The following is a 27,848-nucleotide window of genomic DNA, read 5'->3' on the forward strand; positions in this document are numbered from 1 at the left end:
CATCTTTAAAAAAAATTAATTTTTAATTTTGTGCACACGGTAAGTGTGTATATGTATGGGGTGCATGAGATATTTTGATACCGGCATTTTGATGTGTAATGATCACATCAGAGTAAATGAGATATCCATTACCTCAAGCGTTTGTCCTTTCTTTCTGTTACAAACAATCCAATTTTGCTCTTTAAATTATTTTAAAATGTTCAATCCATTATTGTTGACTGTAGTCACCCTGTTGTGTTATCAAATACCAGATCTTATTCATTCTACCTAACTATATTTTTGTACCCATTAACCATCCCCACTTGCCTGCCCACCACTCATTACCCTTCCCAGCCTCTGATAACCATCATTATACTTTTTATCTACATGAGGTCGATTATTTTAATTTTTAGCTCCCACAAATAAGTGAAAACATGCAAAGTCTGTCTTTCAGTGCCTGGCTTATTTCACTAATGACCTTCACTTCTATTCATGTTGCCGCAAATGACAGGATCTCATTCTTTTTATGGCTGAATAGTATTTCATCATATATATGTACCACATTTTCCTTATTCATTCATCTGTTGGTGAATACTTAGGTTGCTTCGAAATCTTGGCTACTGTGAGTAGTTTTCATCTTTTTGATAATAACCATTCTTATAGATGTGAGGTAGTATCTCTGTGGTTTTAATTTGCATTTCTCTGATCATTGGTGATTTGAGCATTTTTTCACATACCATTGGCTATTTGTATGTCTTCTTTTGAGAAATGTCTATTCAGATACTTTGCCCATTTTTAACCTTGTTTTTTTTCTTACAGTTGTGTTGTTTGAGTTCCTCATATATTTTAAACATTAATCTCTTATCAGATTTATGGTTTGTAAATATTTTATCTCATTCCATAGGTTGTATATTCACTCTGCTGATTATTTTCTTGGCTATGCAGCTTTTTAGTTTGATGTAATCTCATTTGTCTATCTTTGCTTTCCCGGTCTGTGATTTGGGGTTAAATCCAAAAAAAATTATGCAGACAAATGGCAATGTTTTCTTATAGTAGTTTTAGGTATTTAATCCTTTTTTAAATATGGTGTGAGATAAGGGTCTGATTTCATTCTTCCACATGTGGATATTCAGTTGTCCCAACACCATTTGTTGAAGAGACTGTCCTTTCCCCACTGTGTGCTCTCAGCATCTTTGTCGAAAATCATTTGACCTTAAATACATGGATTTATTTCAGGTTGTCTATTCTGTTCACTGGCCTCTGTGTCTATTTTTATGCCAGTGCCATGCTGCCTTGTACTACAGCTTTGTGGTGTATTTTGAAGTTTGATATTGTGATACTTCCAGGTTTGTTCTTTTTGCTCAAGATTTATTTGGTTATTTATAGTTTTTTGTGGTTATACAAAGTTTAGGATTGCTTTTTTCTATTTTTGTAAAAAATGTCATTGGCATTTTGGCAGAGATTATATTGAATCTGTTGATAGCTTTTGTTAGTATGGATATTTTAAATACCAGTTCTTCCAATCCATAAACACAGGATATTTTTCCTTTTATATGTGTCCTCTGCAATTATTTCATCAATGTTTTATAGTTTTCAGTGTACAGGTCTTTCACCTCCTTTGGATTAAATTTATTCCTAAGTATTTGAAATTTATTTTGGTAACAATTGCAAACAGGATTGTTTTCTTGATTTTATTTTTCAGATAGTTTGTTGTTAGGGTGTTAAAGTGCTACCCATTTTTATGTGCAAATAAGGATAATTTTCTTTCTTTCCAATTTGGATGCCTTTTATTTCTTTCTTTTGCCTAATGGCTATGACTAGAACTTCCAGTACAATGTTGACTAAAAGTGGCAAGAGTAGGCATTCTTGTCTTATTCCTGATCTTGCAGGAAAACCTTTCAACTTTTCACCATTGAGTAAGATATTAGCTGTGGGTTTATCACATGTGGTCTTTATTGTGTTGGGGTACATTCCTTCTATGTTTAATTTCTGAGAGTTTCTATCATGAAAGAATGTTGAATTTTGTCAAATGCTTTTTCTGTGTCTGTAGAGATGATCACATGGTTTTTGTTCTTTATTCTATTAATGTAGTGTATCACATTTATAGATTCGTAAATGTTGAATCATCCTTGCATCTTTGGGATATATCTCACTTGATCATGATGAATTATTCTTTTACTGTGTTGTTGCATTTAATTTGCTGGTATATTTAGAAGGTTTTTGCATTTATGTTCATCAGGGATATTGACCTATAATATTTTCTTGTCATGTTCTTGTCTGGCTTTGGTATCATTGTAATGCTTTCCTCATAAAATGAGTTTGGATGTACTTCTCTTCTTCAATTTTTTGAAAGCGTTTCAGAGGAACTGGTATTATTAGTTCTTCATTAAATGGTTGATGATTTCAGCACTGAAGCCATCAGGTCATGGGCTTTTCTTTCTTGGGAGAGGCTTTTGGTAATTGATTCAATCTCCTTACTTATTATTGGTTGGTTCAGATCTTCTATTTCTTCCTGATTCAACCTTAGTAGGTTATATGTGTCTAGGAATTTATCCATTTTTTCTAGGTTATTCAATATGTTGGATAATAATTGTTTATAGCGTTCTTTTATAATCCTTTGCATTTCTGTAGTGTATTTTAATGTCTCCTCTTTCATTTCTGATTTTATTTGTTTGAATTTTCTTTCCTTTATTCTTGGTCTAGCTCAAGATTTGTTGATTTTGTTATTATTTCAAAACACCAACCTTTAGTTGAGCTGTTCTATTGTTAGATAGAATAGAATAGAACATTCTATTTCAACAATAAAATGTTGAGCAGTTCTATTGTTTTTCTACTTTGTATTTCACTTATTTCTGCTCTGATTATTATTTTCCTCCTTTTAGTAACTCTGTGCTTAGTTTCTTCTTATTTTGTGTGTCTTAAGGTACAATGTTATAGGTTGTTTGAGATCTTTCTCCCTTTTTGATGTAAGTGTTTATTGCCATGAACTTTCCTCTTAGAACTCTTACTGTTGCAATCTACAAAAGTATTTGTTTTTGGCAAGTTGCGTTTCCATTTTCATTTGTCTCAATACATTGTTAAATTTATCTTTTAACTTCCTCATTGTCCCACTGGTTGTTGAGGAGTATGTTGTTTAATTTCCACATATTTCTGCATTTTCCAAAATTCTTCCTGTTATTGATTTCTAGTCGCATACCATTGTGTTAAAAAAAAGATACTCAATATGATTTAAAGTATCATTTCAGTTAATGATCTGGACCTTAAATGATGGCAGCATAATCAATGTTAATCACAAACCAAAGGCTATTTAGTGTTATTATTTTAATATGCAATATACTTACCAGGCCCCCCAGCACTCAGTCTGCACAGTCTAGGCCCTGCCTGTCTCAGATCCATACCCCATCTCTTCCTCCACCCCTTCTGTTTCAACCAAATTAACACTGTTTGTTCTCTGTAGTTCCCCACCCTCACTGCCGTGCCCACACTATGTCTTACCAAATTCTGTCCCTCTTTTAGATCTCAGTTTTCCTTGAACACCCAGACTCAAGGTGTGGATGCCTATTTGTTTATCTTTTTAGTAGCCCAGACTTCTTTATAGTACATTTTACAGATGTATTCAAATAATTGTGTAATTGGCTACTTAATATTTCTCTCCTGCATTTAAAGAAAGCCCCGAGATTATATCTATCTTATCCAACTTAGCATGGTGTCTTGCATGACAATCATTAACTTTTTATTGAGTTAATTAAGCATTGTGCATAATGCCTAGATGCCTAAGCTTTCAATGTTACCAAACATGTGGAACAAAACTTACTGCAATCTAGGTTCCCCTGAAAACATAGCCTAAGGTGGAGGCTTACTTGAAAGTTACCGTACCTTAAGGAGGAGAAGTAAAGAACAGGAAGTTACTGTTATAGACTGAATTTTTCTCCATACCCCACCCAAATTCATATGCTGAAGCCCTGTTGACTAAAGAAAAAAAAAATCAAGCTTTTAAAGTATCAGGCCAGGTACGGTGGCTCATGCCTATAATCCCAGCACTTTGGGAGGCTGAAGCAGGCAGATTGCTTTAGGCCAGGAGTTAGAGGCCAGCTGGCAACATGACAAAACCCCGTCTGTACTAAAAATACAAAAATTAGCCAGGCACGATGGCGATCATCTGCAGTCCTAGCTCTTCGGGAGGCTGAGGCACGAGAATCGCTTGAACCTGGGAGGCGGAGGTTGCAGTGAACCGAGATCATGCCATTGCACTCCAGTCTGGGGGACAGAGAGAAACCCTGTCTCCAAATAAATAAATAAATTAATTAATTAATTAATCAAAGAAAAGTTAGCTTTATTTGGAAGTCTGAGGACTATGGCCCAAGGCCTATTGCCTGGGATCAGTTCTGTTAGACCATTCCAATGCAGCAATTGAGTTCACAGTTTGTATAGAAATGGTGAGGATTCATTACATGCAAAATCACATCCGAGTTCGTGTATAAGAGTTGATATTTATAGATTATTATTATTATAGATTATATTATAGATTATAGATTATTATCGATAATAATCTATTATTGATAATAAAATCTATAACCTATAACATGCTAGGCTGCCTTCTGCTGTTGAAAATAATCCAAATATCTTGGGCATATAATTATCATTGAGAAGGGCATGATATGTACAAGAGAAGTATTCAACTGGTTTCCCCATGATCGCAAACCTTTGGAGCTTATAGAAGAGAAAAAAAAAAAAAGAGAGACAAAGCAAATATAAAAGAGATTTTGAGATAATTTGTACACTCTGAAATGAGAAAGCAAACTTAGGGCTGACACAAGAAGAACTAATTATTTTTTTCAAGTACATTTTATTGTTATCAAAATAGTCCATACATATCCTAGGGAAAAAAAAAACCCACAAATAGTACAGGAAGATTATAATTTAAAGCACCAGTTCACTCAAAGGCAACATTTTTAACAAAATTTTTAAAAATTATTTTTAGTGATCCCTCTAAATTTCTAAATAATATGCTTATATTTTTATTTCTTGTTTTACCCATGTTAAGTGTGACAAATTTACTTTTTGCTCTTATAAATATGGATTTAGCTAATTTTATTTTTATTTTATTTTATTGAGACCAGTCTTGCTCTGTCGCCAGGCAGAGTGTGCAGTGATGCAATCTCTGCTCACTGCAACCTCTGTCTCCCAGGTTCAAGTGATTCTCCTGCCTCAGCCTCCTGAGTACCTGGGAGTACAGGTGCTTGCCACCATGCCCCGCTAATTTTTGTGTTTTTAGTAGAGATGGGGTTTCACCATGTTGGCCAGGATGGTCTCGATCTCTTGACCTTGTGATCCGCCTGCCTCTGCCTCCCAAAGTGCTGGGATTACAGATGTGAGCCACTGCACCTGTCCAGATTTAGCTAATTTTCTACACTTATCCCCAACCTTCCTCTTCACTCTACCTCCCTTTTCAATACGATAATATCACATCTTAAGTTCCATCATCCCTGTAACCTCTGTAGCTATAAGTAAATAGCCACAATTAACATATGTAGATTTCCATTTCTGATTCTATCAGCCATAGGTAACTCTCTTTACATTCCACTTTGTAAGGGGAGATGAATAATTCTCACCTTTCCTCCCAACTCTGTGTTCCTCCTTCTACCTCCCCACCCCCGACTCCATTGTAGCGGCTATTAACATATATTATTTTGTAACCATGGGTAAGTGTTAAGTAATTTGCCTAAAGATTGATTCTAAAAAATTTAAAAATATAGAAATCTGTAAAATTCTGTAAATTTTAGATTTTCTATAATTATAGAATGTAAAAATATAGATTTTCTATAAATATAGAATGTAAAATTCTATAAAAATTTAGAAATCTTTATGTAATTATAATTATGTAAGTATTATTTACTGTGGAACCAAGTAATGTGCAATGCTTCCTTCTCCATGGCTCCAGTGTCATGACTTCTATAGTACTTTACAAATAATGTTATGAGTATATACTTCCAGAATGGTGGTAAAAGAAGCTCTGCAGACCCTCTCCCCAGTGAAACAACCATACTGGTAAAAGTAATTTTAAAAGGCAATCATGAAAAGTCTCTGGAAATTTTCTTAAGGGTATACAGCAAATGAAGAAACATTTATTCCAAAAAGTGTACTAAATCTTGGTAAGAACAATGAGTCCAAGGCACTTGAGTCACAACCCACTTCCCTTCCTCTCCTCCCAGCTCAGCATGACAGAAGCTTAACTCTGGACAAGAACACTGGGCTTCCTCAGCTTCCAGTTGAGGCCAACTGTATGTTCCCAAGAGGAGAAGACCAACAGCGTTTCTTGTCTCCCTTCACCCTTCCCCTCCAGAAGCTAAATTCTGGCTAGATGAATCCAAGATATTGGGGCTCCCTTCTCTCACCCAGCTCCTACTGGTAGGGTGGAGGTTCAACCTCAGGCCTGGAACATTGAGAATAGTATGGGTTCCCAATTATTAATGAGACTCTGATTATTGCCCATGCTCAGCTCCCTGCTCCTACAGCAGAGGAGTCACTTACAGAGAAACACAATGCTGTCCCCATCCCTAGCTCTGAAACCGCGCGTCAGAGATTTTCCCCAGTGGGAGCACTGAAGCTCTTTGCAAAGGAACTGACTTTATTTGAAGCAGAGTAAAGGGAAGTTCAAGATAAAGGTATTCTCAAAAATAATGTAAGTTCTGGTGGAAAACAATTAAGAGGAGGTTGGTAGCTTCGTGAAAGAGACAAGCTAAACCAGATCAGCTAGTGTATGAGAGAGAATCAGGAAAAGAGATAGCTAAGAAGAGCCCTCCTGGGTCAGAACAAACCTCAAGCACTGACCACAGCAGGCAGGGCACTGTGGCTTACACCTGTAATCCCAGCATTTTGGGAGGCTGAGGTGGGAGGATTACTTGAGCGCAGGAGTTTGAGATTAGGCTGGGCAACATAACAAGACTCTGTCTATATTTTAAAAACAAAAAACAAAAGGCTACCACAGCAAAAAGGCTGGAATTTAATTGGAGCAGACCCCCAGAGCAATTTATGTCCCAGGACATTGTAAAAAACAACACAACAATCTTGAACAGAATTGCTAGGTATATGTGATAAGCCTTAGAGCAACCACTAAGAAAATAACTCAAAAAATACATAGTGAAGGAAAGAAAACAACAATGTTCCTACCATCACAATCAAATGAATTCTCCTTTTCAACATTTCACCAGAGGCTCAAAATCATTCCATATTTAAAATTTTTTTCTCTTTATAATGTCTACTGAAAAAGTAGCAAAATCTACTGAGGAGAGCTTTATTTCTAAAAGGGGGTATCACAACCTGCAAGTGGGAAATGGAGCCTCTGGTTAAAACTGAAAAGCAGGTGCTTCGAAGGAGGAAAAATGAGAGAGGAATTCATACTAAATGGATTGGTTTAGCATACATATTCAACCGGCTATAGGAGGAGCTATGAATATTCATGAAGGGACACACGTGTAGTAAGCTAACATGTCTATTACATATGTCCCATGTTCACTTTGGGGTGGAAAAAACATTTAAATATACTAAAATTAAGCTCTATATGTCAAAAGGTTAAGCAGAGGACATGAAGGGACTCAGCATACAGTCTCTGTAAACTGGCCAGAACCACTCCATGTTCAGTGTTCTCTTATTGGGAAGGAATGCTAGCCAGTTGCTGTGTCGAAACTACAAAAAGCAAGGGGCAGCGTAACATGGTTGGTTGAAATCAGCCATGGAGCAAGTCTTTCAAAAGAGCTTGTTTCTGTTTAACCCTTAGGAACGAAAGCCTACTGGTGGTTAGCAAGGTAGGGGGTGTTACAGGGTGTGGCTGACCTGCTGTTCCATCATAGACAGGAGCTCAGTTTTTAAGGTTTCTCTGGGGTCTCCAAGTGAGCCTCCCTGGGAAATCCTCCAATTTCCCTAGTGAGAGCAAGAACCATATCTGTCTATACTGCCCAACTCAGTTGTTTTTGCAATAATAGACAATAACTCTTTAAAGAATGAATAAGTGGTGGTGAAATGAAACAGAGTAAGTTCCTGATGTAGAAGGCAGAAGGGAGACTGTTGCTTAGGCAGACCAAGTAGAAACTATACGATATTTTCTATAGTAACAACCTTAGAAATGGCAATTCGGTTCTACAGTTCAATTAATATCACTAAAAGAGCTGTCCAATGAACTTACAAGTTATGTGGTATATGTGGGTTAATCTGGGAGATCAACCACCATTTATGAAATTCTTCTATATGAAAATGCTTTATGAAGGGCAAATAGCAAGTTTACAAATGAATTTTTGGAAAACAAACTGTAAATTGAGGTTAATTTCTAAGGCTATTAATTTGTGGGTATCTTTGTCTATATCTTCTTCTCACTGATATATCCTCAGGTAGCTAGAGTTCTCCTTTCAACTAGCCTTAATTTTGAATTATATGCCAGTTATAAATCATCTTCAGAATATGAATTAAATACCCCTTTAATTTTAATTGATATGATTTTACAATATTAACTACATAGTAACAATGGATTTGGATATTTACCATTTTTCTATTTGATTTATAATTTAGGGCCAAATGGGTGTCATAAGGGGCTCTCATTCCAGGAAACACTGTAGAGTAGTCTAGTATCCTAACAGTCTATCCATCTTGATTTTTGAAAATAGTCTGTTGTGGAGTAGTTTAGGATAACCTAACTACTTGTCTGTCAAATAGAGGAATGCTGTGACTGGAGAAAATGGAGCCGTTATACATTAGTCTTCGGTACAGTCACAAAAAGCTACTTATTTCACAAAAGACACTATTTTGCCTTTTCAGGTGTAACTGTGTGGAACCGCATAATCCCAGCAATGACACATTGAAGGAATGGAGGGAATCCAATATTTCTGCCTCTGACATAATTTGGGAGAACCTAACTGTGTCAGTAAGTAAAACACTGAAAAATAAGTCATACCTAAGAGCTTTTGTTGACATTTTGACTCAATTATTGCCATTACAGTAAAATTTTTTTGAATGCATAATATTATAAAACTAATAGTTGTGTTTTAATTTTAACTTCATCATTTCAGATGCTCATCAGTAAACTGGGGTTATCTTTCGTTATTAAGATTGTTCTAATAGAAGACCAGAATTGCTCAAATAGCTCACTTATACAGAATTATGTGACTGAGATGGACTGAAAGCACATTAAATATGAGTGGTGTTGACCTAAATGAAACCATATGGCAGAACTAAGTCTGCCTTCTGTGTAAAGAACTCAGAATGCTCTTACTTTACTCTGTAATGCTGCTCCAGCTGTTCCGGATCTGCTGGGGGGAAAGGGATGTTTCTAATATTCTAGTGTCAATACTAAAGTCTTTGGGAGGAACAAATATCACTTTTCTTCAAAAATTCTGGCACCTCCCTCAACAAGATCTTTCTTTTTTCCATTTTATTCTTATCTCCCACTCAAGAAAGAGCATGGCAACAGATTTTTCACCTATAACAGTTCAATCCTGTGCCATTGTCTTATTTCCTTTGGCTTTTCTCTACTTTGTGATTTCTTTTTTCTCATACCTGCATTTCTCTATTTTTCTGAATCTATTCTGTGCCTCCTTTCCTATCAATACTTGCATTCTATGCTTCTGGTTCAATAAAATCTTGTAATTTGAAAATGTGTTCTACTTTAAATAAATATTAAAGTCTGAGTAGCCCTACTTTCTTTTCTATTCTTCCCAGTTATAAACATTACAGGTTCAAACCTTCTACCACTTTACCTACCCATATAGGCTCAAGTTTTATTATGACTATCAGCACAAAACTATTGAGTTCTAGTTCATTTGATCAAATGCATACTATTTTAGTAAGTGGTCCAGTTAGTGAACATAGAAATCTTTTTTGTTGTACAGATACTATAAAACTCTAAACATGATTCTTGTAAAGAGCATATGATCTATTGACTATATTCTTGATTTTCTCTGTTGAACATGTTCTTTCAAGACTGAAATCAAATTACTTACTCTTTATTTAAAATTCTATCTTGACCTATATTTTACTACTTCTATTCTTACCCTAGTTGTGTTCTGTAGAATAAGCCTTCAGTTACTCTTATTGTTTTCTTTTGTTATTGTTAACATTTATTCTGTTCCACCTATTTTTCCCTAGAAAAATAACATTGTCAGGCTGCTTCCACTCAAAGAGCCATTTAAACTGAACAATAAAAGAATTGATGAGCTGATCAAGAAAAAACACTATAGTTATTCAGAATTTAGACATGGGGTCATGATTAATGAAATCATTAGTGGGTCTTCTGTCTACATTTTCTTTGGTAAACTATATTATGTTTACAGAGCCTCTTGATGTCTTCTTCAATATGAAAACACAAATGATCCCATCTCTAAGTTATATAACATGATAATTTACTCTATATGTGTTTTGTATTATGTGAATAATTTAATACTTAATAATAATATTCCTTCTATGTATTAGCAAATCCTGAATTTTGAGAGTTCTAAGAAGCAGACATACAGCACAGTTATCAGGCTAGCTGTGAGTTAGATACCCTGAGTTTTGAGGTCAAGTAGAATAGTGAAAAATATTTTGCAATTAAAGCAAATGCAGCATTGTGGGGTTGTTGGTTTTTTTCTCTTTTTTTTTTTTGTCATTTTAAAAAGTTTTGTACTAGATGTTAACATTTGAGCAGAAATTTTCATATTATTTTTCATTAGTTAAAAGCAGTTTTTGCAATGGATAATTGCTAATCTTGACCAGAAACAGTCTTTATCACCAGAGAGAATACTATATAATGAAAACAATCTTGTAATTTTTAAGTCAAAAAAAGACCATTAAAATTTTTGTCTAATTGTTATGCTGAATTTTTTCCTCAATATATTCATAATGTCATCAAAAATATTTTATTAATAAAGCACTAAACTAGTGGCTATTACAACTAATTTTGTTAAAATAGTGACATAACATTTAATTTATATATTATTTATTTGGCAGGTCCTGTAATGTTTCATTGAGTTGTTACATATCTCATGAATTATAATTTATACCTTGCCAACTCAGCAAGGGCAAAGAACTTTAGCTTTCTTTGATTCTCCCAAACTGCTCTATGCATAGTAAGTGTTAAACATTTGATAGAAGTACTTAATGTCTGTTTGAAACAGTTTCATCTTACTATTTAATGCAAATATTTATGGCAAACTGGAGTACTTAAGTTTGTATATATATGTATGTGTATATATATATATATATATATATATGTCAGTATCTCAAAAATCAGCCTTTATAAGAAATCCTTAGGCAAGATTTAAAATATTCATAAGCAGTTAACCAGCATTTGGTGTTTCAGTGCCTGAATTACATATTTAGCTTGTACATATATAAGGGGCAGGACACTAATGCCAACTTTAATTTCTTATTTTATCTAACTTAATTTTTGCCAACTTATAGAATTGCTGAAACTTAGAATGTGTTTGAAGAGTAATTAGTAGAAATCAGTTTGTCAACAAGCATTTTTTGAGTACCCATTGTAACTGAAACCATATGTTAGACTCAAAAGACGAGAGCAGGATTTGGATTTGGTTTTCATTTCTAAATTTCAGGACTTACTCTGTGTGTATGTGTGCATGTATGTATGTGTGCATGTGTGAGTGCCTCTGTGTGTGTATTGGGGATACAATTAGTATAAATCTGAAAATAAATGTTGAATTTAGCAGGTCACAATTTTTCTTTTTTAAAATTAGCATTTTGTTTCCTCCCAAAGAGAAAATAAATAACATTTTCAAATATGCTTTGAATTAATGTAATTAGGCAGACCATTGGCAAATTATAGAGTGTAAGACAGCTAAAGAATCCTTTAAATGTCATCTATGTTCTTAAGAATTGAGAACAAGATCCCGCCAAATGACTTTTATACCTGCAGAAATGACAAAAGATGCTCACAAATTTATAGATAATGTGTTTATCATGGAACTTTTAGCTCCTTTTTCTATGTAGCAATTTTGCTACCCATTATATTGCTTAATAATTGCTCTGCTAGCATTTCTGGACAGGTGCAGAAGAGGATGAAAAACACAAGGATTCATTTTTGCCACCTTATCTATTTTTACAGCATTTTGAAAGAAGGAAAATTAAAACTTTAATTAAGGCCTGGGGGATTTTTCTGTGGTTTTTCAATTAGCCAAGTTGCTGTGCTCTGTATTAGCTTAATATGAATAATTGGAATTTAACTTTGCCTATCAAGGAAGATGTTTGCAGTTAAATTAGAAAAGGAGGCAGATTCTTTAAGACAATAATAAGGTGTGTTAACTATATTTCTCAAGACTCTCAGGCTTAGGGTAGCTAGCAACTCCAAGTAGATTTTACTAGTTGTTTGTTTTCAGATGACACTGTAGCTATTTGTAATTTATTCTACAATCTTTGGAATGTATTTACTTTTTGCTCTACAAAGATTTCAGGCCTAAAGTTGGGCAGACTCTGTGTTTGTGATCAATCTATCAGTTCATATTTTTCTCCAAGATCTCTCTGCAATTCAATTTATGTTCAGGGCAAGAATATCTCAAGGACTAATGAGATCACTGGATCATTTAAGCCATTATTTCCTGTTTTGAAATGTAAAAATACTTTAGTAATCTAATTTTAAAATAAGATAAACCAAAGTAAGTTTAAAATAACTTTTTTTCGTTCAAAATATTTGTTTGAAATGCTCAGTTTTTTCCTGGAGGAAAAAAATTTTTTTGACTTTGCTGCCACCTCATGGCTAAGGCAGTAATTAGAAACAGTTCTTCAGGCTCTTACAGAACTGCAGTTGCAGAAGAAAAAATAACCCATGGAGAAGTCATAGTAAATATGAGCTTTGCCTTCCTCATGTAGTAATTTTATTTCATTTGTTCTTTAGTCCAAGTTCGATAGTCCCATCTTTGACTTACAAGTTCATTTCAGTCATTGTATGTCATAGTTTTCTTGTTGCCTTTCTCATCTTTCTTGGCAGCTTTTGGACTAGATAATTCTACAAAGTCATTGTTCTTTGTCAATAAGCAATAATAATCTCACTGCAGAAATCGTGTTTGTATCACAGCTCTGCGGCCACCCACCAGTGGTGAGGCCACAACAAATTATTTAACCCCTTTATGCTTCAGTTTCCTCAGACATGGAACATAAATAATAGCATGAACATATTTTATGGTATTGGTGTGAAAAGTAATTTAAATGATGTATTTAAATAGCTGGGCATAGTGTCTGACCTTAGTAACCAATCACTATTACATATGTCATATTTTCAATACATCTCGTGTTAGGAACTTAGTAGATATTAGATTTAATATGTACTAATTAATTGGTAAATCAATTCATTTTATACATTTAAATTTAAAAAGCAGTTCATGTTCAAATTTTTCATAAACCTTTGCATATTTCTCACCACCCATCCAAGTTGAACTTGAAACTCGTAATGTAATGCCTGCTAAATCATTGTGAGAGCCATAAAGGAAAAGCCTCAGCATCTGAACTACAATTGATCAGAAGGTGTTAGTTTTCTGCAAGAAATGTGTCCGGTTTTTTCTTAGTAGCTCCATTTGTTTTACTTCCTCTGGCAGGAATGCAAATCATTGCATGGAGAGTATGTTGGACGGGCCTGTGGCCATGATCACCCATATGTTCCAGATGTTCTATTTTGGTCTGTGATCCTGTTCTTTTCCACAGTTACTCTGTCAGCCACCCTGAAGCAGTTCAAGACTAGCAGATATTTTCCAACCAAGGTACTTAGACTATAATTTTCTTGATCTAAATGTAAAGTAACATAGGACAAAAGAAAGAGTAATTGATGTAATAAAAGGAGCCACTGAAAGGCTTTTGTGTGAGTGAGCTGCCAGGTTAGTTGTGGAGTGAGATGAGGGGCTGAAGAGAAAGAATTTGTGATGCAGGTGCTGGGAGTGCATATGCAGGCTTTTCTCCTAACTGCAAACCCCACGGATCAACTCCTACTTTCCTACTGACGTTTTTGGAAATTCACAGCACACACTGCATTACTGATTGTCACTTTTTTGCCCAGTGAACAGTGGGAACTATTCCAGCCTGACAGATACCTCAGAGGAGCCTATGTTACATTCTCTAATTGGGGAAGCCCCCGCAAGACTCATTGGAACAATATTCTCTTTTTCAATGTTTAAACCGTCAGTCCCTCCCCCTAACCCACCACGTTTGCATCTGCATATTTGGAAAGGAAAGTAAACAGAGAAACAGCTTAGTTCAATATTTAACACTGCAAAGTAACACCTATAATGTCTGATTCCGCCAAAAAAAATTTTAAAAAAGGAAAAGAAACAAGGAAACAAGCTTCTGAGGGATGAGCTATAGATTATGATCAAAATTCCACTCTGGAAAAATATTTCAAGAACTGTTCCTTCCGAAGGGGGCTTCTTTTTTGTCACCACTTTCTTCTCTAAGGTGGAAGATTCATTTATTTCCCCAAAAATCTTAGTCTGATTAATACAAAAACATTTTTCTAAGCTGAAACAATAATCTTAAGCATTTTGTGTATGCTTGTGTGTATGTCATAAAGGCATCTTAAAATAAACTAGATCTGGATAATAATTGTATGTGAATATTTGCTCAGAATTGGCTTTATAAATGAGAAATGGCTTTAAAAATTGGCTCACATAGAATAAATTTTAAATTTGCCCACTCTGTTGTGTACATTCCCAACTGTCATGCTTATATTCTAGATAAACTAAAACATTATGTTTCTTTGATAAGAACAGATAATTTTATTTTATGATGCTTCAAGTTTATCATATTAAAATGTTACCTGTGTGAAAGAGATCCCTAAAATCCAGCCAAATTCTGCCCATGCTACCTTATTCTGCATTCTGAATATTCACATGCATGGGTTCATCATAAAGTTAGATTTTAAATAAACATTGAAAACAGCACAACCACGATGTAGCTATTCCATAATGCCTCATTCTGGAAAGGTTGAGTGTGTACCAATCTTAACGACAGTGATACATAAATATATATTCAGGTTCTGACAGAGCTAATGGTAATCTTATAGTATGCATAAAATATAATATTATGATATTATGTCATAAAGTGTTTATAAAGTGTGACTCTAGATTATGTTCCTGAGTATTCCTTGATATTTATAGCTACTTTAAGTGACAAGTGTTTTCATTATTTTTAGGTTCGATCCATAGTGAGTGACTTTGCTGTCTTTCTTACAATTCTGTGTATGGTTTTAATTGACTATGCCATTGGGATCCCATCTCCAAAACTACAAGTACCAAGTGTTTTCAAGGTACTTACTATCTCTCTCCCTCTTCCCATCTCTCTCAGTCTAATCTTCATTTAGATGATACCTATAACTCTAGTACTTAGGATTTTCATGAAAATATGAAGAATTTAGATTAGAAGACCAGTAAATGAAATGCACACAGCATGGCTAAAATTTAGGTCTAATATTTAAAAATATAAGAATTACAAAATATAAATAATTATAAATATAAAACTTGCTTGAAAAAAATTTCCTGTCAATTCTGCCAGTTGAAATACCTATATATAACATTCTTAAAAGATAAGGAAGCATTTGAAACTAAGAGAAAAGGATTATCTTGGCAGAATTGTACAGTGAATAAGGCTTGGAAAACAGATAAAAATAGATTGGGAATAGAATTCTGACCGTGTTACTAATGGGGTACAGTTTGAATATTCCTTATCCAAAGTGCTTGGGATCGGAAGTGTTTCAAAGTTCATTTTTTTTTCAAATTTTGAAATATTTGCAAACACATAATGAGATATGTTTGGGGTGGGGCCCAAGTCTAAATACAAAATTTATGTTTCATATATACCTTATACATATAACCTGAAGGTAATTTTATACACTATTCTTAATAATATATGTGACCTATCACATGACATGAGGTGTGAATTTTCCACTTGTGGCATCATGTGAGCGCTCAAAAGTTTCAGATTTTGGATCATTTCAGATTTCAGCTTTTCAAATTAGGGGCACCCCTTTGTTTTCTCTGTCAAACAGGGCTGGGGACTTCTATATAGGGCTCTTGTCAGGATGAAATTTTGGGAATCATCTCAGACAGCAGCCATGTTTGGAATCCTTCCCTGAGCCTCTGCTGTGACCAAGTATCTTTTTTATCATTTTTACTCAATAGCCTCTGCACATCAAAAATAACAGTTACAATACCATAATGATGTATTTTGTTTAGATGTCTGTCTCTGATTCTAAACTGAAAGAAGCCTCTGATTTATCTTTGTATCTCAGTTCTAGCACAGTGGTCGATGTGTCAATATGCTATTTGTAAATTTCAATACATTTTCCAATAGTAAATAGTAAATATTAATATTATTTTATTTAGTACAGGTATTGATTAATAACACAGATTTTTCAACAAGTCTGTCAGAGTTTAAATCCCATCTCTACCACGTACTAGCTTTGGGATCTTGGGCAAGTTACTGGATCTCTCTGTGCCTCAATTTTCTTATCTGTGTCATCTTTAGAGTGTTGTGAAGAAAAAAAAATGAGTTAAAATATTTAAAGCACTTAAAATGGTTTTAAGTGATTTATGAGTATTATTATTATTTATTATAGGCCACTCAGCTCCTCTGTTTATAATTAGGGCTTTCCTAGTGGCATCTGTAAGACCTAATTTGATCAAGTATTCATTAATCCAGTTCATAACTATGCACATTCTTTACTTTATACAGCCCACTAGAGATGATCGTGGCTGGTTTGTTACGCCTTTAGGTCCAAACCCATGGTGGACAGTAATAGCTGCTATAATTCCAGCTCTGCTTTGTACTATTCTAATTTTTATGGACCAACAGATTACAGCTGTCATCATCAACAGAAAAGAGCATAAGCTAAAGGTATATTTTAACATCCATTTTAATGTAAATAATTATGACTTAACTGATATCAACTGATGTTCATTTGACTTCTCCTATATTCTGTATTCATTTGCACAGTGAAATATATAAAATAATGTTTTCAGATGTATAATTTTTATTGTCTTACAAGATACTTGGTCTTACAATGAGATGAGAATTTACTTATTTGTAGCACTTGGCTGAGCTCACGTCTGAGAACTCACCTCCAAGGCATAAAATAAAAAACTGTCAAAGTTTTAACTTTTCCATACTTAACATATTTTAATGAAATAACAATCTGTTCTGGTGAAGTACAACCATACCAACTTGTCTTACATCTGAGATTCCTCTATTCCTCTATTTAACCCTAAGTGTATCTATTACATTGAATTCATTATCAGAATAAATTACAACTTCAACTATTTCTCATTTTCTTTAATTGTTTTTCTGTCTGCCTGTAACAACAAAATCCAGACATAAACGTCACAGTTTAGAAGTGACATCTTTGAGTTTTATTGCAGATTTCACTGTCTCTTTTATAAAAAGAATAACTATAGATGTGTCTTAGTTACATTCTGACCTTGCCATTTTGCAATTGTGAATAATCGAAATTGTTCACTGGTATGCAATTTGCCTGAGATATGTAATGTAAGCACTGTCACTTACTTACAGGAATATGTTAAATAAAATCGATGAAATCATTAAATGGTTAAAAATAATCTGCATCAAACCTTGTAAAAACATAACATGCACAATCTTGTTTTTGTTTTGGTATCGTGGGGAAGTTGCCAGCTATTTTCACATACCCTTTAAACTCTAGGAGAAAAAATCATTGTCAGAGCAACAGAAATCATGCTTTATAGAATTTTTTTATAGGAATGTTAGAAAGATGAAAAATATCTCTGATTAAACTCTGATGCAATATATTGGGTCAGTGCAAAAGTAATTGCAGTTTTTGCCATTACTTTTAATAATAATAATTACATAAATGTAAGAAAGCACACTTATTTGCAATAAATCTTATGAAGAAGGAATTTTGAGTATATGGTGGAGAGAATGTGTGTCTGTCTTAAAGCAAAGGACATTTTTCATTCTCTTTGTAGAACGTAAGTTAAGAATTCTCACAACTTTATGTATTTTATTAAATGATACATTTTAAAAAATCAACTAAAAAACCTGTTTTAGGAAGAAAGTAAGCCATATAATTATTATTTACCTTTCAAAAAGATTTTTTTAGCCTTTATAATTAGGCAGAAATTCTAGTGTGTTCACTGAAAAATTATCCTTTGTAAGGGCCATCAGTTAAATGGATTCAGGCAGCATTTTTTTTCTTATTGTAAGTGGAATCATATTAAAACAAAGCGTGGAAGTGAAATGTGTGCTGAGATTGATATTACCTTCCTGGCCATTCTGAATCTTTGCCCTTTCCTGGGCCTTCAACCGTATAAATCACATGACACTTGCTCTTACTCCTTGTTCTTCATGAGCCCTTGACATTCACAGCCTTTCTAAAGCTCCACATTGACAAATACACTAATTTCCCCCTTCACATATACTGTGGAATAACAAAAATGTAGTAAAGCATTCTTTAAGTGGTCCTTTCAAGTACTTGCATTTATAGAATTAAATGCAGAACTAGAACTATTTTTGTCCCTGAAATAAACCTGAGGCTACATTACTAAATCTGTTTTATTGTGCAAATAAATGATTATGTAGTCAAAAGTTGTGTATTTTTGCCCCTTACTACTCTGGATTTAGTAAATGATACAGCAAATCTGGCTTAATCATAAACTCTGCTATATGGCCACAGGCAGAAGAGTCAGCCGGTTCTTGGCCACTGTGAATCTGAACTCTCCATCCTCCTTCTTAGATATGAATACTTTTAAAGCAAATTTCTTCCAGTGAAGATGTATTTCATCTACATTGAACCCCTATTGGGCCTATAACTCTTGTCTCCTATAAGCTTCTATAGAGTGTGGTCTGATGCTACTGGTTTTCCCGTTAACAACAACAAAATCACCTTCTCAGAATGTTATTTACTCAGAGTAACGGTTTGTTCCATAGTCCTTCTCCCCGCCTGTTGCTTCACTGAAATGTTTGCAAAGTCTCCTGGCTTTGACTTGAACCACATTTTCACTAAAAGATGTGTTTCTTGAGTATATCACCAGACCACAAGCTAACCACTTGTGAAAGCATTTTCAGCTTTTACTAATTTTCTTTTCTCACTTGAAAACCCATTTTTGCCTTGGTTGGAGCATTCCCCGAAATTGTTTAATGAATCATGTTTTGTAGTTTATGTATCAAACACTTGGTAGACTCCACATCATGTATCTAAGTCTACATACACCCAAGTTAACTCAGAATTCCTCATTTCATTCTTTATCTCTCCCAAACATATTTTAGATCTTTTTACTTTTTCTTCACCTCTATTGCCAGAACTAGTAGTTGGTTTTCTTTTAGATGATATTTCTCCTGCTGATAAAAATGTTTTTATTGGCCAGGCACAGTGGCTCATGCCTGTAATCTCAGCACTTTGGGAGGCCGAGACAGGTGGATCACGAGGTCAGGAGTTAGAGACCAGCCTGGCCAACATGGTGAAACCCCATCTCTAGTAAAAACACAAAGATTAGCTGGGCGTAGTGGTGGGCACCTGTAATCCCAGCTACTCAGGAGGCTGAGGCAGGAGAATCGTCTGAACCTGGAAGGCAGAGGTTGCAGTGAGATGAGATCACGCCATTGCACCCTGGCCTGGGCGACAGGGTGAGACTCCGTCTCAAAAAAAAAAAAGTTTTTATCATTTCATGAGTGTCACTATGTACACAATAAAGCTGTGTTGCACTGCATAGGTGACTTACTACTCCCGAAGAATGGGGGAGCTCAAAATCAGTAGAACTCGAACTCATTGCATCCTATGATCCTTTGGATGGCTCCAGAGTGAAAGAAGAGGCAAATATAAAAATTTGAGAATGTGAAGTATCATGTATATTATACATAAATGTACATATAAATCCATACTCTCTCTAGCATTTGTTTGTTTGTTTCTCCCTTAGAGAAGTGGATTAGGCATAAGTTAACTGAATCCCTTTGAAAAGCATTAAAAATATCTACTTGGGTTTTTTAAAGCACATTCTCTAAATGTGAAAAGAGAGATAAAATCTTATAAAAAAGAAAGTTTCTGTTAAGATACAACTGTGGGCTTTTCTACATGTTTCTGTAGACAGTTCAGGCTTCTTTTGACATCATTTTTAATAAACAGCAATACAATCCCGGATCACTTGAGTAAATGAATGCATTTGCAACATTCATTTGGCACCATATTCTCTTGATGATTATGGCATTTGATATGTTCTTTTTTGCCCTCTTTGTCAGCCTGGTTCTTCATGTCAATCTATAGTCTTTTATGTGGTTAACTTGACAGATGCAGGAAATTGCTGCCAAGCTTTGAAATGAATTTTTTCAGCAGTGGCATCTGGGTATCAGATGGTCCTCTTGGCTGGCCTCTTGTCTTGCTGCATGTTGGTTTTAGTGGGGTCTGGTGTAGCATCACCTGTTGCTATGCTCCCTTTTCCTCCCATATGTCCATTTCCTGTGATTCATGGATGAATGTGAGAATAAAAGCTCTAGCTCTGTCTTTATTTGAGAAAAAAATCTACAGAAATATGTTAGAAGGTGTAGAGTTCTCTGTCTGACAAAGGGATACTTCTCTTTGGCTGGCATGCCTATCAGCTAATAATTTTGTTACAAAGTCCAAGTTTTTAAAGACATTTTAAATGAAAGGCAAGAAGGATACTGGTTAGTTAGGGGAAGAGCAAGAACTGCTTTATTTATTTCCTTTGGTTTACATTAAATCAAGATGCTCCCATTGTTGTACAGCATAATTAGGGGAAATTATATTTTTGTTTTTGTTATATATTTATATATTACAAAACTAGCTTTATAAATTTAGAAAAGAAATTATTTCCTCTGAAAGAATTATTTTGCCTACTTCCTGCAATTCAGAATCTCACTGTTTACATTTGTATCATATTTTTAAAACATTCAATAAGAGCTATTGGAAATCACTATCATGACAAAGGTCTCCCTCATATTATTGAGATGTAGTGAATGTGGACTCTGAGAAAGTCCAGGTGTGCTAAAAAGTACAAGCCTGACTCTCAAGGCCCCCTGTCTTCTGCCTTCCTCTGATGTTCATCTCACAGCCACCAGCCCCTCTTCCATCTTTTGATTTCTCTTAGCAGTACCATAATTTTGCAAAACAGCTCCAAGGGGGCACCATTCACATTGTACTCCCTCAGAGGCAGAGGCTTAAGTATGAGGTCCTTCCCTGTTCTACATCCTTCTCACTCCAGAGTTGCTAGGACAAAACACTTCTCAAACTGCTTAAGACATTGTCCTTTAAAGGGACCAAAATCTGAGTTCTATTCTATGGAATTACATCTTCCAAAATGTTTTGCAAAAGGGCCAAGGGATGATATTATGGTCCTGGCAAAACTGTTTCCTATGCTTTTTTGGTTATGCTGACACCAGGCAGTTTCTCTTCCTACTCTTCAACTCTTACTAATCAAATTCTTTCTTGAGTTACTTGCAAAGAAAAGTTTCCAGAGTCATATTCATTCAGGAAATTGAGTTAGATATTTTGGTAAATTGTAGTATTGCCCCAGTAAGCTGAATCAATGGAGGGTACCATTGCTTTGGTGTCAACATAGGAGGAGCAGGTCCTTAGGTACATAACTCTCATTGTCTCCTCACTATCATCTCTTGCACTTTTATAATTTGGAAAGGATGAGCAGAAAGGAAAGAAAGTACAACTGACTTTAAGAACCTTCTTACTAAGAAAACAAGAAAACAAAATCACAGAGAAAAGACTACCGTGACAAATCAGTGTGTTTCACACTCCAGGCTATAAGAGCTCTCATACTGACTACAAACTGCTTGAAGTTATATAAAACTACCTCTAAAAAAGACTATTATTCTCTTAGAAGAATTGGTAATTTCTGCTCATGGTCATAATAACAAATTTAACTGCTGTATTTATTTTAAAATTACACTTACTAAATTTGATTCTGAAATGTTTGATGCATATTTTATTTTCAAAAAAGTCAATTTGTAACTTTTATTGATTGCTTATTGTGTGCCAATGATTGTGCTAAAAACTAGAGGAAATACTGAGAAATTATATGTTATCTGATCTTAAGAAACATATTAATAGTTTTATTAAGGAGCCTTGAAACCTAATGAGTACAAAAGAAACGTTTATTGTTTAACCACTAGAATATAATAGTACCTAACATTTTCTGATTGCTTTCTATTCAACAGATATTATTCCAAATGATTTACAACATCAACTAATTTAATTATCACAACAGCCCAGTGAGGTGCCTTCTACTATCATCATCATCGTTTTTCAGATAGGGAAAAAGAGGCGCAAGAGCTTAAGTGATTTATTGGTTGAGCTAGCATTTCATTCCAGGCAGTCTGACTCCAGAACTTATATTCTTAACCACTTTATTATACTGCCTCTCATGAAGCAGTCACTAAAAATTAAAAATAAAAGGTGGAACATAAAATAGGCCATCCCTTTGGCTGCTTCTGAGGCTCTACACTTTGATTCCTGCAGGGTATGGAGGGAGTGCTCTTCCCCATCTTTGATTTCCCTCCTCAGAGAGCACCCTGTCTGTGCAAGAGGGCAGTTTTCACACACCCCATTGCACCTATTTTTCCTCCTTTACATTTCCTACCTGGTCCTAGGAGGCACTTAGTTTGCAACACCTGGAGATCAGTGACAGTGGAGTAGCATAACAGAGGAAATAGAAAACCAAAAACTGTGATTTCTAAGGAGGGGCTTAATTTGTCTAGTGCTGAAACTGAAGCAAATTAGAACAAGATAGCACTATATTAAGGAGAAAATGACTATACAGGGGAGCTTAGGCTCCAGGATATTATTTTTTCTAATAAAAGTCACCCAATGGGACAAAAGAGGGCAATTGGAAACTGAGTGTTTGTTTAAGAGTTACTCCAGGAGATCTGATATGAAGGGCTCGTTGAGTATCATCAGGAAGTGGTTTCTATTCGCAATCAGGCCACCCTTAGTCCTGTTATTGACACAGTTTCTTTCTCTCTTTCTTTCTTTTTTAAACAGAAAGGTTGTGGGTACCATCTGGACCTATTAATGGTGGCTGTCATGCTCGGTGTATGCTCCATCATGGGCCTGCCATGGTTTGTGGCTGCCACAGTCCTCTCCATCACTCATGTCAATAGCCTAAAACTGGAATCAGAATGCTCAGCTCCAGGAGAACAACCCAAATTTCTCGGCATTCGGGAGCAAAGGGTTACTGGGCTTATGATTTTTATTCTTATGGGTTCATCAGTCTTTATGACCAGTATTCTGAAGGTAACAAAATCTGTCTTTATGAACTTGAGAGAAAGAAGAATACATTTATCATCATTTAAAATTTTCATTTGAATCTGAGCCATAAATTTGCAAATATTGTGTGGCATGTGATGAAAGTGATGAATTTCTTAACCATGTTTATATAATTCTTCATAACCTAAGGGAGGGAAATTACGTCCTATATTTTAAAACCCTTAAATACATAAAAATTTAGTCTGGCAAAGTAAAATTTGATGAGTAAATTATTGTAACAATTTTGAAATGGTGATCAAGCTATGGGAAAAAGTCACTCATTGTTTCTGACTGACTTGTGACCCGAATCCATTACAGGCATTCATAAAGATTCTATTTTCTTGTCAGTGGATAAATATATTAGCAGTTAATATTACTTACTATTAATAAGAGATAGAGGTGAAGGGATGAGCCTGGTTATAGTCACATATGCAGTTTTCCATTTTAAGTGCTCTGTAAAACCACTGTCTGGACATCATCATTGCATATAGTGATTTTTTTTTCACACAAAACTTGAAATCTATTTTTAAGAGGATTAACTAGTAATTATTTTGTCATGTAATTTTGTCAGATATTTCCAAGGTGTGTCAATTGCGCTATAAATTACAACACATTTTATTTGCCTATAATTTGACATTTTAATTAAATTATTTAATGATTTACACTAGTTTACTTGTATTTGATCATTAACACAAGTACCTTTGCAAGAATTAATCTCTGTTATATAAGTAATTATGTTATAGACATAAGATGATGTGAACTATTCCAATAAAAAGAGAAAATCTGAATTATCCATATATTTACAAATACCTGGTATAATACAGGAAACACATCTAAATGTTAGCTTCATTCTTTAATCCACCTTTAATCCAAATATCTTATCTTTGTAAAGCAAAATTCAAGTTGTCTCCAAAGTAGCATAATAATAATATTATTGTTCATTATATACTACATGGTTTTTAAAAATAGATTTTGACCTATTAAATAATTATAACAACCCTATTGTTATCATCTCCTTTTAGATATTGGGAAACTAAGGCACAGAGAGCTTAAGTAACTTACCTAAGGTTACACAGCTAAAAATGCTAGAGCTGGAACTTGAATCCTTGTCTTCTGAATCTGTACTATACTGTTTCTATTCAAAAATGCCTTTTTTCCCTGTTTTTTTCTTTGATAAATGCAAAACCACAATCTATTTGAAAATGATTTCTGCCTTTTCTCCAATTGTTCTTTTACAGTTTATTCCCATGCCAGTGCTATATGGAGTGTTTCTTTATATGGGTGCTTCATCTCTAAAGGGAATTCAGGTAAATTACTTACAGTACTACAGGCACATCTGTGATGACTGACCTTAAGTTCTACTGATAAGTCATGTGACAGCTGAGAAAATGCCACCACCTGAGGAACAGCTTTTAGACCACAATTAAATTTCTTCAAACTTGTCAGAGTTACAAAAGTTAAAGAAGATTCTCTCCAGCATCTAAGGTTCATAATCTTATGGTACTTTTCTTTATCATAAGTATATTAAAACTATAAGAGGCTTAGATTTTACAGCATTTTTAGAAAAAGCATAGTAGTATATTTCAATATATATCCAAATATTTATAATATTTGACACTTTAATCATGTGTATGGACATCTATTGGTAAGAATAGGAAAAGTCTTTATGCACGAAGATGTTCATTGTAACACATACTATTAAAATATTGGAAACAACCCAATTCTCTAACAGCAGTAAAATAATTAGGTAACCTATGGTATATTCACTGAAAATTGATAATTATAGGAACCACAAAAGTAACATGGCAAAAATGCTTACAACATAATACAAAGTAAGAAACTATTGACCATAGGTTTATAAAGCTACGAGTTTGAGCTGGGTTGTGAAGGAAGGTGTAGAAATAAGAACAATTTGTTGAGATAGTGATATCCCAGGGGTTTTCCCCCTTGTTTTGTTTGTTTTACTGTTATATTTATAGGATGATTTTTAAAATTAGACTAAAATAAAGATATAAGCAGTTTCAAGTATAAGGGGAACTTTATGAATTATTTAAGTAAGTATTGGTTAAATAAATATTTTAGGCATGAATTTGGCAACAGATCAGCCAGATGGTTCTGGTTCAGGATGTCCCATGTGGTCACTGTCAGGGTGTGGACAAGGTCCACAGCATCTGAAGGTTTGATAGTGCTGGAGGATCTGCTTGCAAAATGGCTATTCCACAACTGTGGGCATGAGGGCATCAGTTCTTTTCTACCTGTTGGTAGGATGACTCAGTCTTTTGCCACAGTGGCCTCTCCATGGAATCCTTAGTGTGTCCTCAAACCATGGAATGTGACTCCTTCAGAGTGAGCAATATAAAAGAGAGAGAGAGAGATAGAGGAGAAAGGAGAGAAGAGAATGAGAGAGAAAGAGGGTGAAGTGCTTTTTGACTTAGTCTTCAAAGTCATACATGGTCTTTCCATGTTTTCTATTTGTTAGAGGCTATCCACTACTAAGTCCAGCTTGCACCCAAGTGAAGGGAAAAGGGAGACTATCTCTTGAAGCGAAGAGTATCAAAGAATTTGTAGACACATTTTAAAACCTCCACAAGTGTATTCTAAATTTTTACAGAAGCTGTAGGCAAATTCTTCCCACGTATTTCTTTGATGATACTGTTATTGGTTGAATAGTGAGTGTTTCCTGAAAATTTATGTCCACCTGGAGTCTCAAAATGTGACCTTACTTGGAAATAGACTATTTGCCTATGTAATTAGATATGGGTTTCAAGACAAGATAATCATGGATTTAGGGTAGGCCCTAAATCTAATGACTGTGGTCCTTATAAGAAGAGGAGAGGGGTTGAGTGTGGTGTGGCTCATGCCTATAATCCCAGCACTTTGGGAAGCCGAGGTGGGCGAATCATGAGAGATCGAGACCATCCTGGCCAGCATGGTGAAACCCCATCTCTACTAAAAATATAAAAATTAGCTGGGCGTGGTGGTGGGCGCCTGTAGTCCTAGCCACTTGGGAGGCTGAGGCAGCAGAATTGCTTGAACCTGGGAGGCGGAGGTTGCAGTGAGTGGAAATTGCACCACTGCACTCCAGCCTGGGAGGCAGAAAGAGACTCTGTCTCAAAAAAAAAAAAAAAAAAAAAGAAGAGGGGAGAACACAGAGAGACACAGGACAGGGAAGAAGGCTATATGAAGATGTAGGAAGGCCAGGCACGGTCAGCTCACACTTCTAATGCCAGACCAAGGCGGGTGGATCACCTGAGGTTAGGAGTTCGAGACCAGCCTGACCAATATGGCAAAATCTAGTCTCTACTAAAAATACGAAAATCAGACGGGTGTGGTGGTGCATGCTTGTAATCCCAGCTACTCAGGAGGTTGAGATAGAAGAATTACTTGAACCCGGGAGGTGAAGATCGCATCAAGCCGAGATCATGCTACTGCACTCCAGCCTGGACGACAGAGGGATACTCTGTCTCAAAAAAAAAAAAAAAAAAAAAAAAAAAAAGGGAGAAAGAGATTAGAGTTTTGCTGCCATAAATCAAGGGTGCTAGGAGCCACCTGGAGCTGGAAGGGGCAAGGAAGTTTTCTCCCCTAAGACCTTCAAAGGGAGTGTGGCCCTGCCAATATCTTGCTTTAGGCTTCTGGCCTCCACAAGTGTGGAAGAATATATTTCTATTGATTTAAACCACCAAGTTGTGGTAATTTGTTAGGACAGTCCTAGCAAACTAATAGATTTCTACTTAAATTGTCCCTTGAAAAGTCTTGTTTTATAATTTAACATTATTTAGCCCAACACTCCAATGTTCTTGAAAAAGAGACTAGAGACTTATTTATCATATAGTATTTTGTCAACTGAAAAGCAAAAATAAATTGCAGCTTTTTCTATAACACAGCTAGACTCACTGATGTTCATAGCATATAAGAAAATAGTTAACCTGCAGGACAGGCAGCACAGGATCTCTGTTGCTGAGCAAATGACTAACCAGCTTCTGACTTTGGGAGAAAAAGCAGAACTTAGGCCTTAAGACAATACTGGCTGCCAGTCTGGGGTATACTTAAGTATGAAGTCATTGCAGGTCACGGAACACCCAAAGTTGATAGTATGACTGACTCTTCATCCTGACACTGGGAAAAATGAACTGGGAGAGGGAGATGGTTGAGCCATGTTATATGTTTTAATTTTACTCAAATTAGATTTAATTTGCTCATTTAAAATTTCATGTATGAAAAGTGTAGTTTGATAGAATTTGTTTAGTAAGCCATTAGGGAAGAATATGGAAGAGGTTTTGTTTATTTGTTTTTCTTTTTCCCTTTTTTTTTTTTTTTTTTTTGCCTTTGGCAAAAGTTCCATGAGTACTAATTTCATCTGTAAGTGAAAAGCATTTATTATTAGGCCCCAGGCTCACATAAATACAGCAGCAGAGTTTAAGAAACAATGTAAAATCATTTTGATGATAGGTTTCAACAGATTTTCTCCTCTAATTCCACATGATTTTATACTCATGAGATTTAGAATTAAACAAGAATGTCAAGTTTTGGAATTATTTGGGGTGTGAATCTTTTAAATGAAAATTGAAGAAAACATTATCAAAAGCCCATGAGTTAAATATAATGAGTT

The 27,848-nt window shown here is 35.0% G+C and overlaps 1 protein-coding gene across 6 annotated transcripts in view; it reads left to right on the forward strand.

The window, feature by feature from the left end:
• The window catches only part of SLC4A10 (solute carrier family 4 member 10), a 477,442-nt gene that overhangs the window by 426,148 nt on the left and 23,446 nt on the right, over nucleotides 1-27,848 (forward strand). For all 6 annotated transcript variants that reach the window (XM_055108674.1, XM_014343995.5, XM_024927814.3 and 3 more), the window contains 6 exons: nucleotides 8,788-8,893; nucleotides 13,551-13,712; nucleotides 15,137-15,250; nucleotides 16,675-16,836; nucleotides 22,976-23,227; nucleotides 24,478-24,546. In XM_055108674.1, the coding sequence (XP_054964649.1) occupies nucleotides 8,788-8,893; nucleotides 13,551-13,712; nucleotides 15,137-15,250; nucleotides 16,675-16,836; nucleotides 22,976-23,227; nucleotides 24,478-24,546 (865 nt within the window). The remainder of the gene's footprint in view (nucleotides 1-8,787; nucleotides 8,894-13,550; nucleotides 13,713-15,136; nucleotides 15,251-16,674; nucleotides 16,837-22,975; nucleotides 23,228-24,477; nucleotides 24,547-27,848) is intronic.

Source organism: Pan paniscus, chromosome 13 (genome assembly GCF_029289425.2).
Source record: "Pan paniscus chromosome 13, NHGRI_mPanPan1-v2.0_pri, whole genome shotgun sequence".
In the NCBI taxonomy this organism is placed as follows: Eukaryota; Metazoa; Chordata; class Mammalia; order Primates; family Hominidae; genus Pan; species Pan paniscus.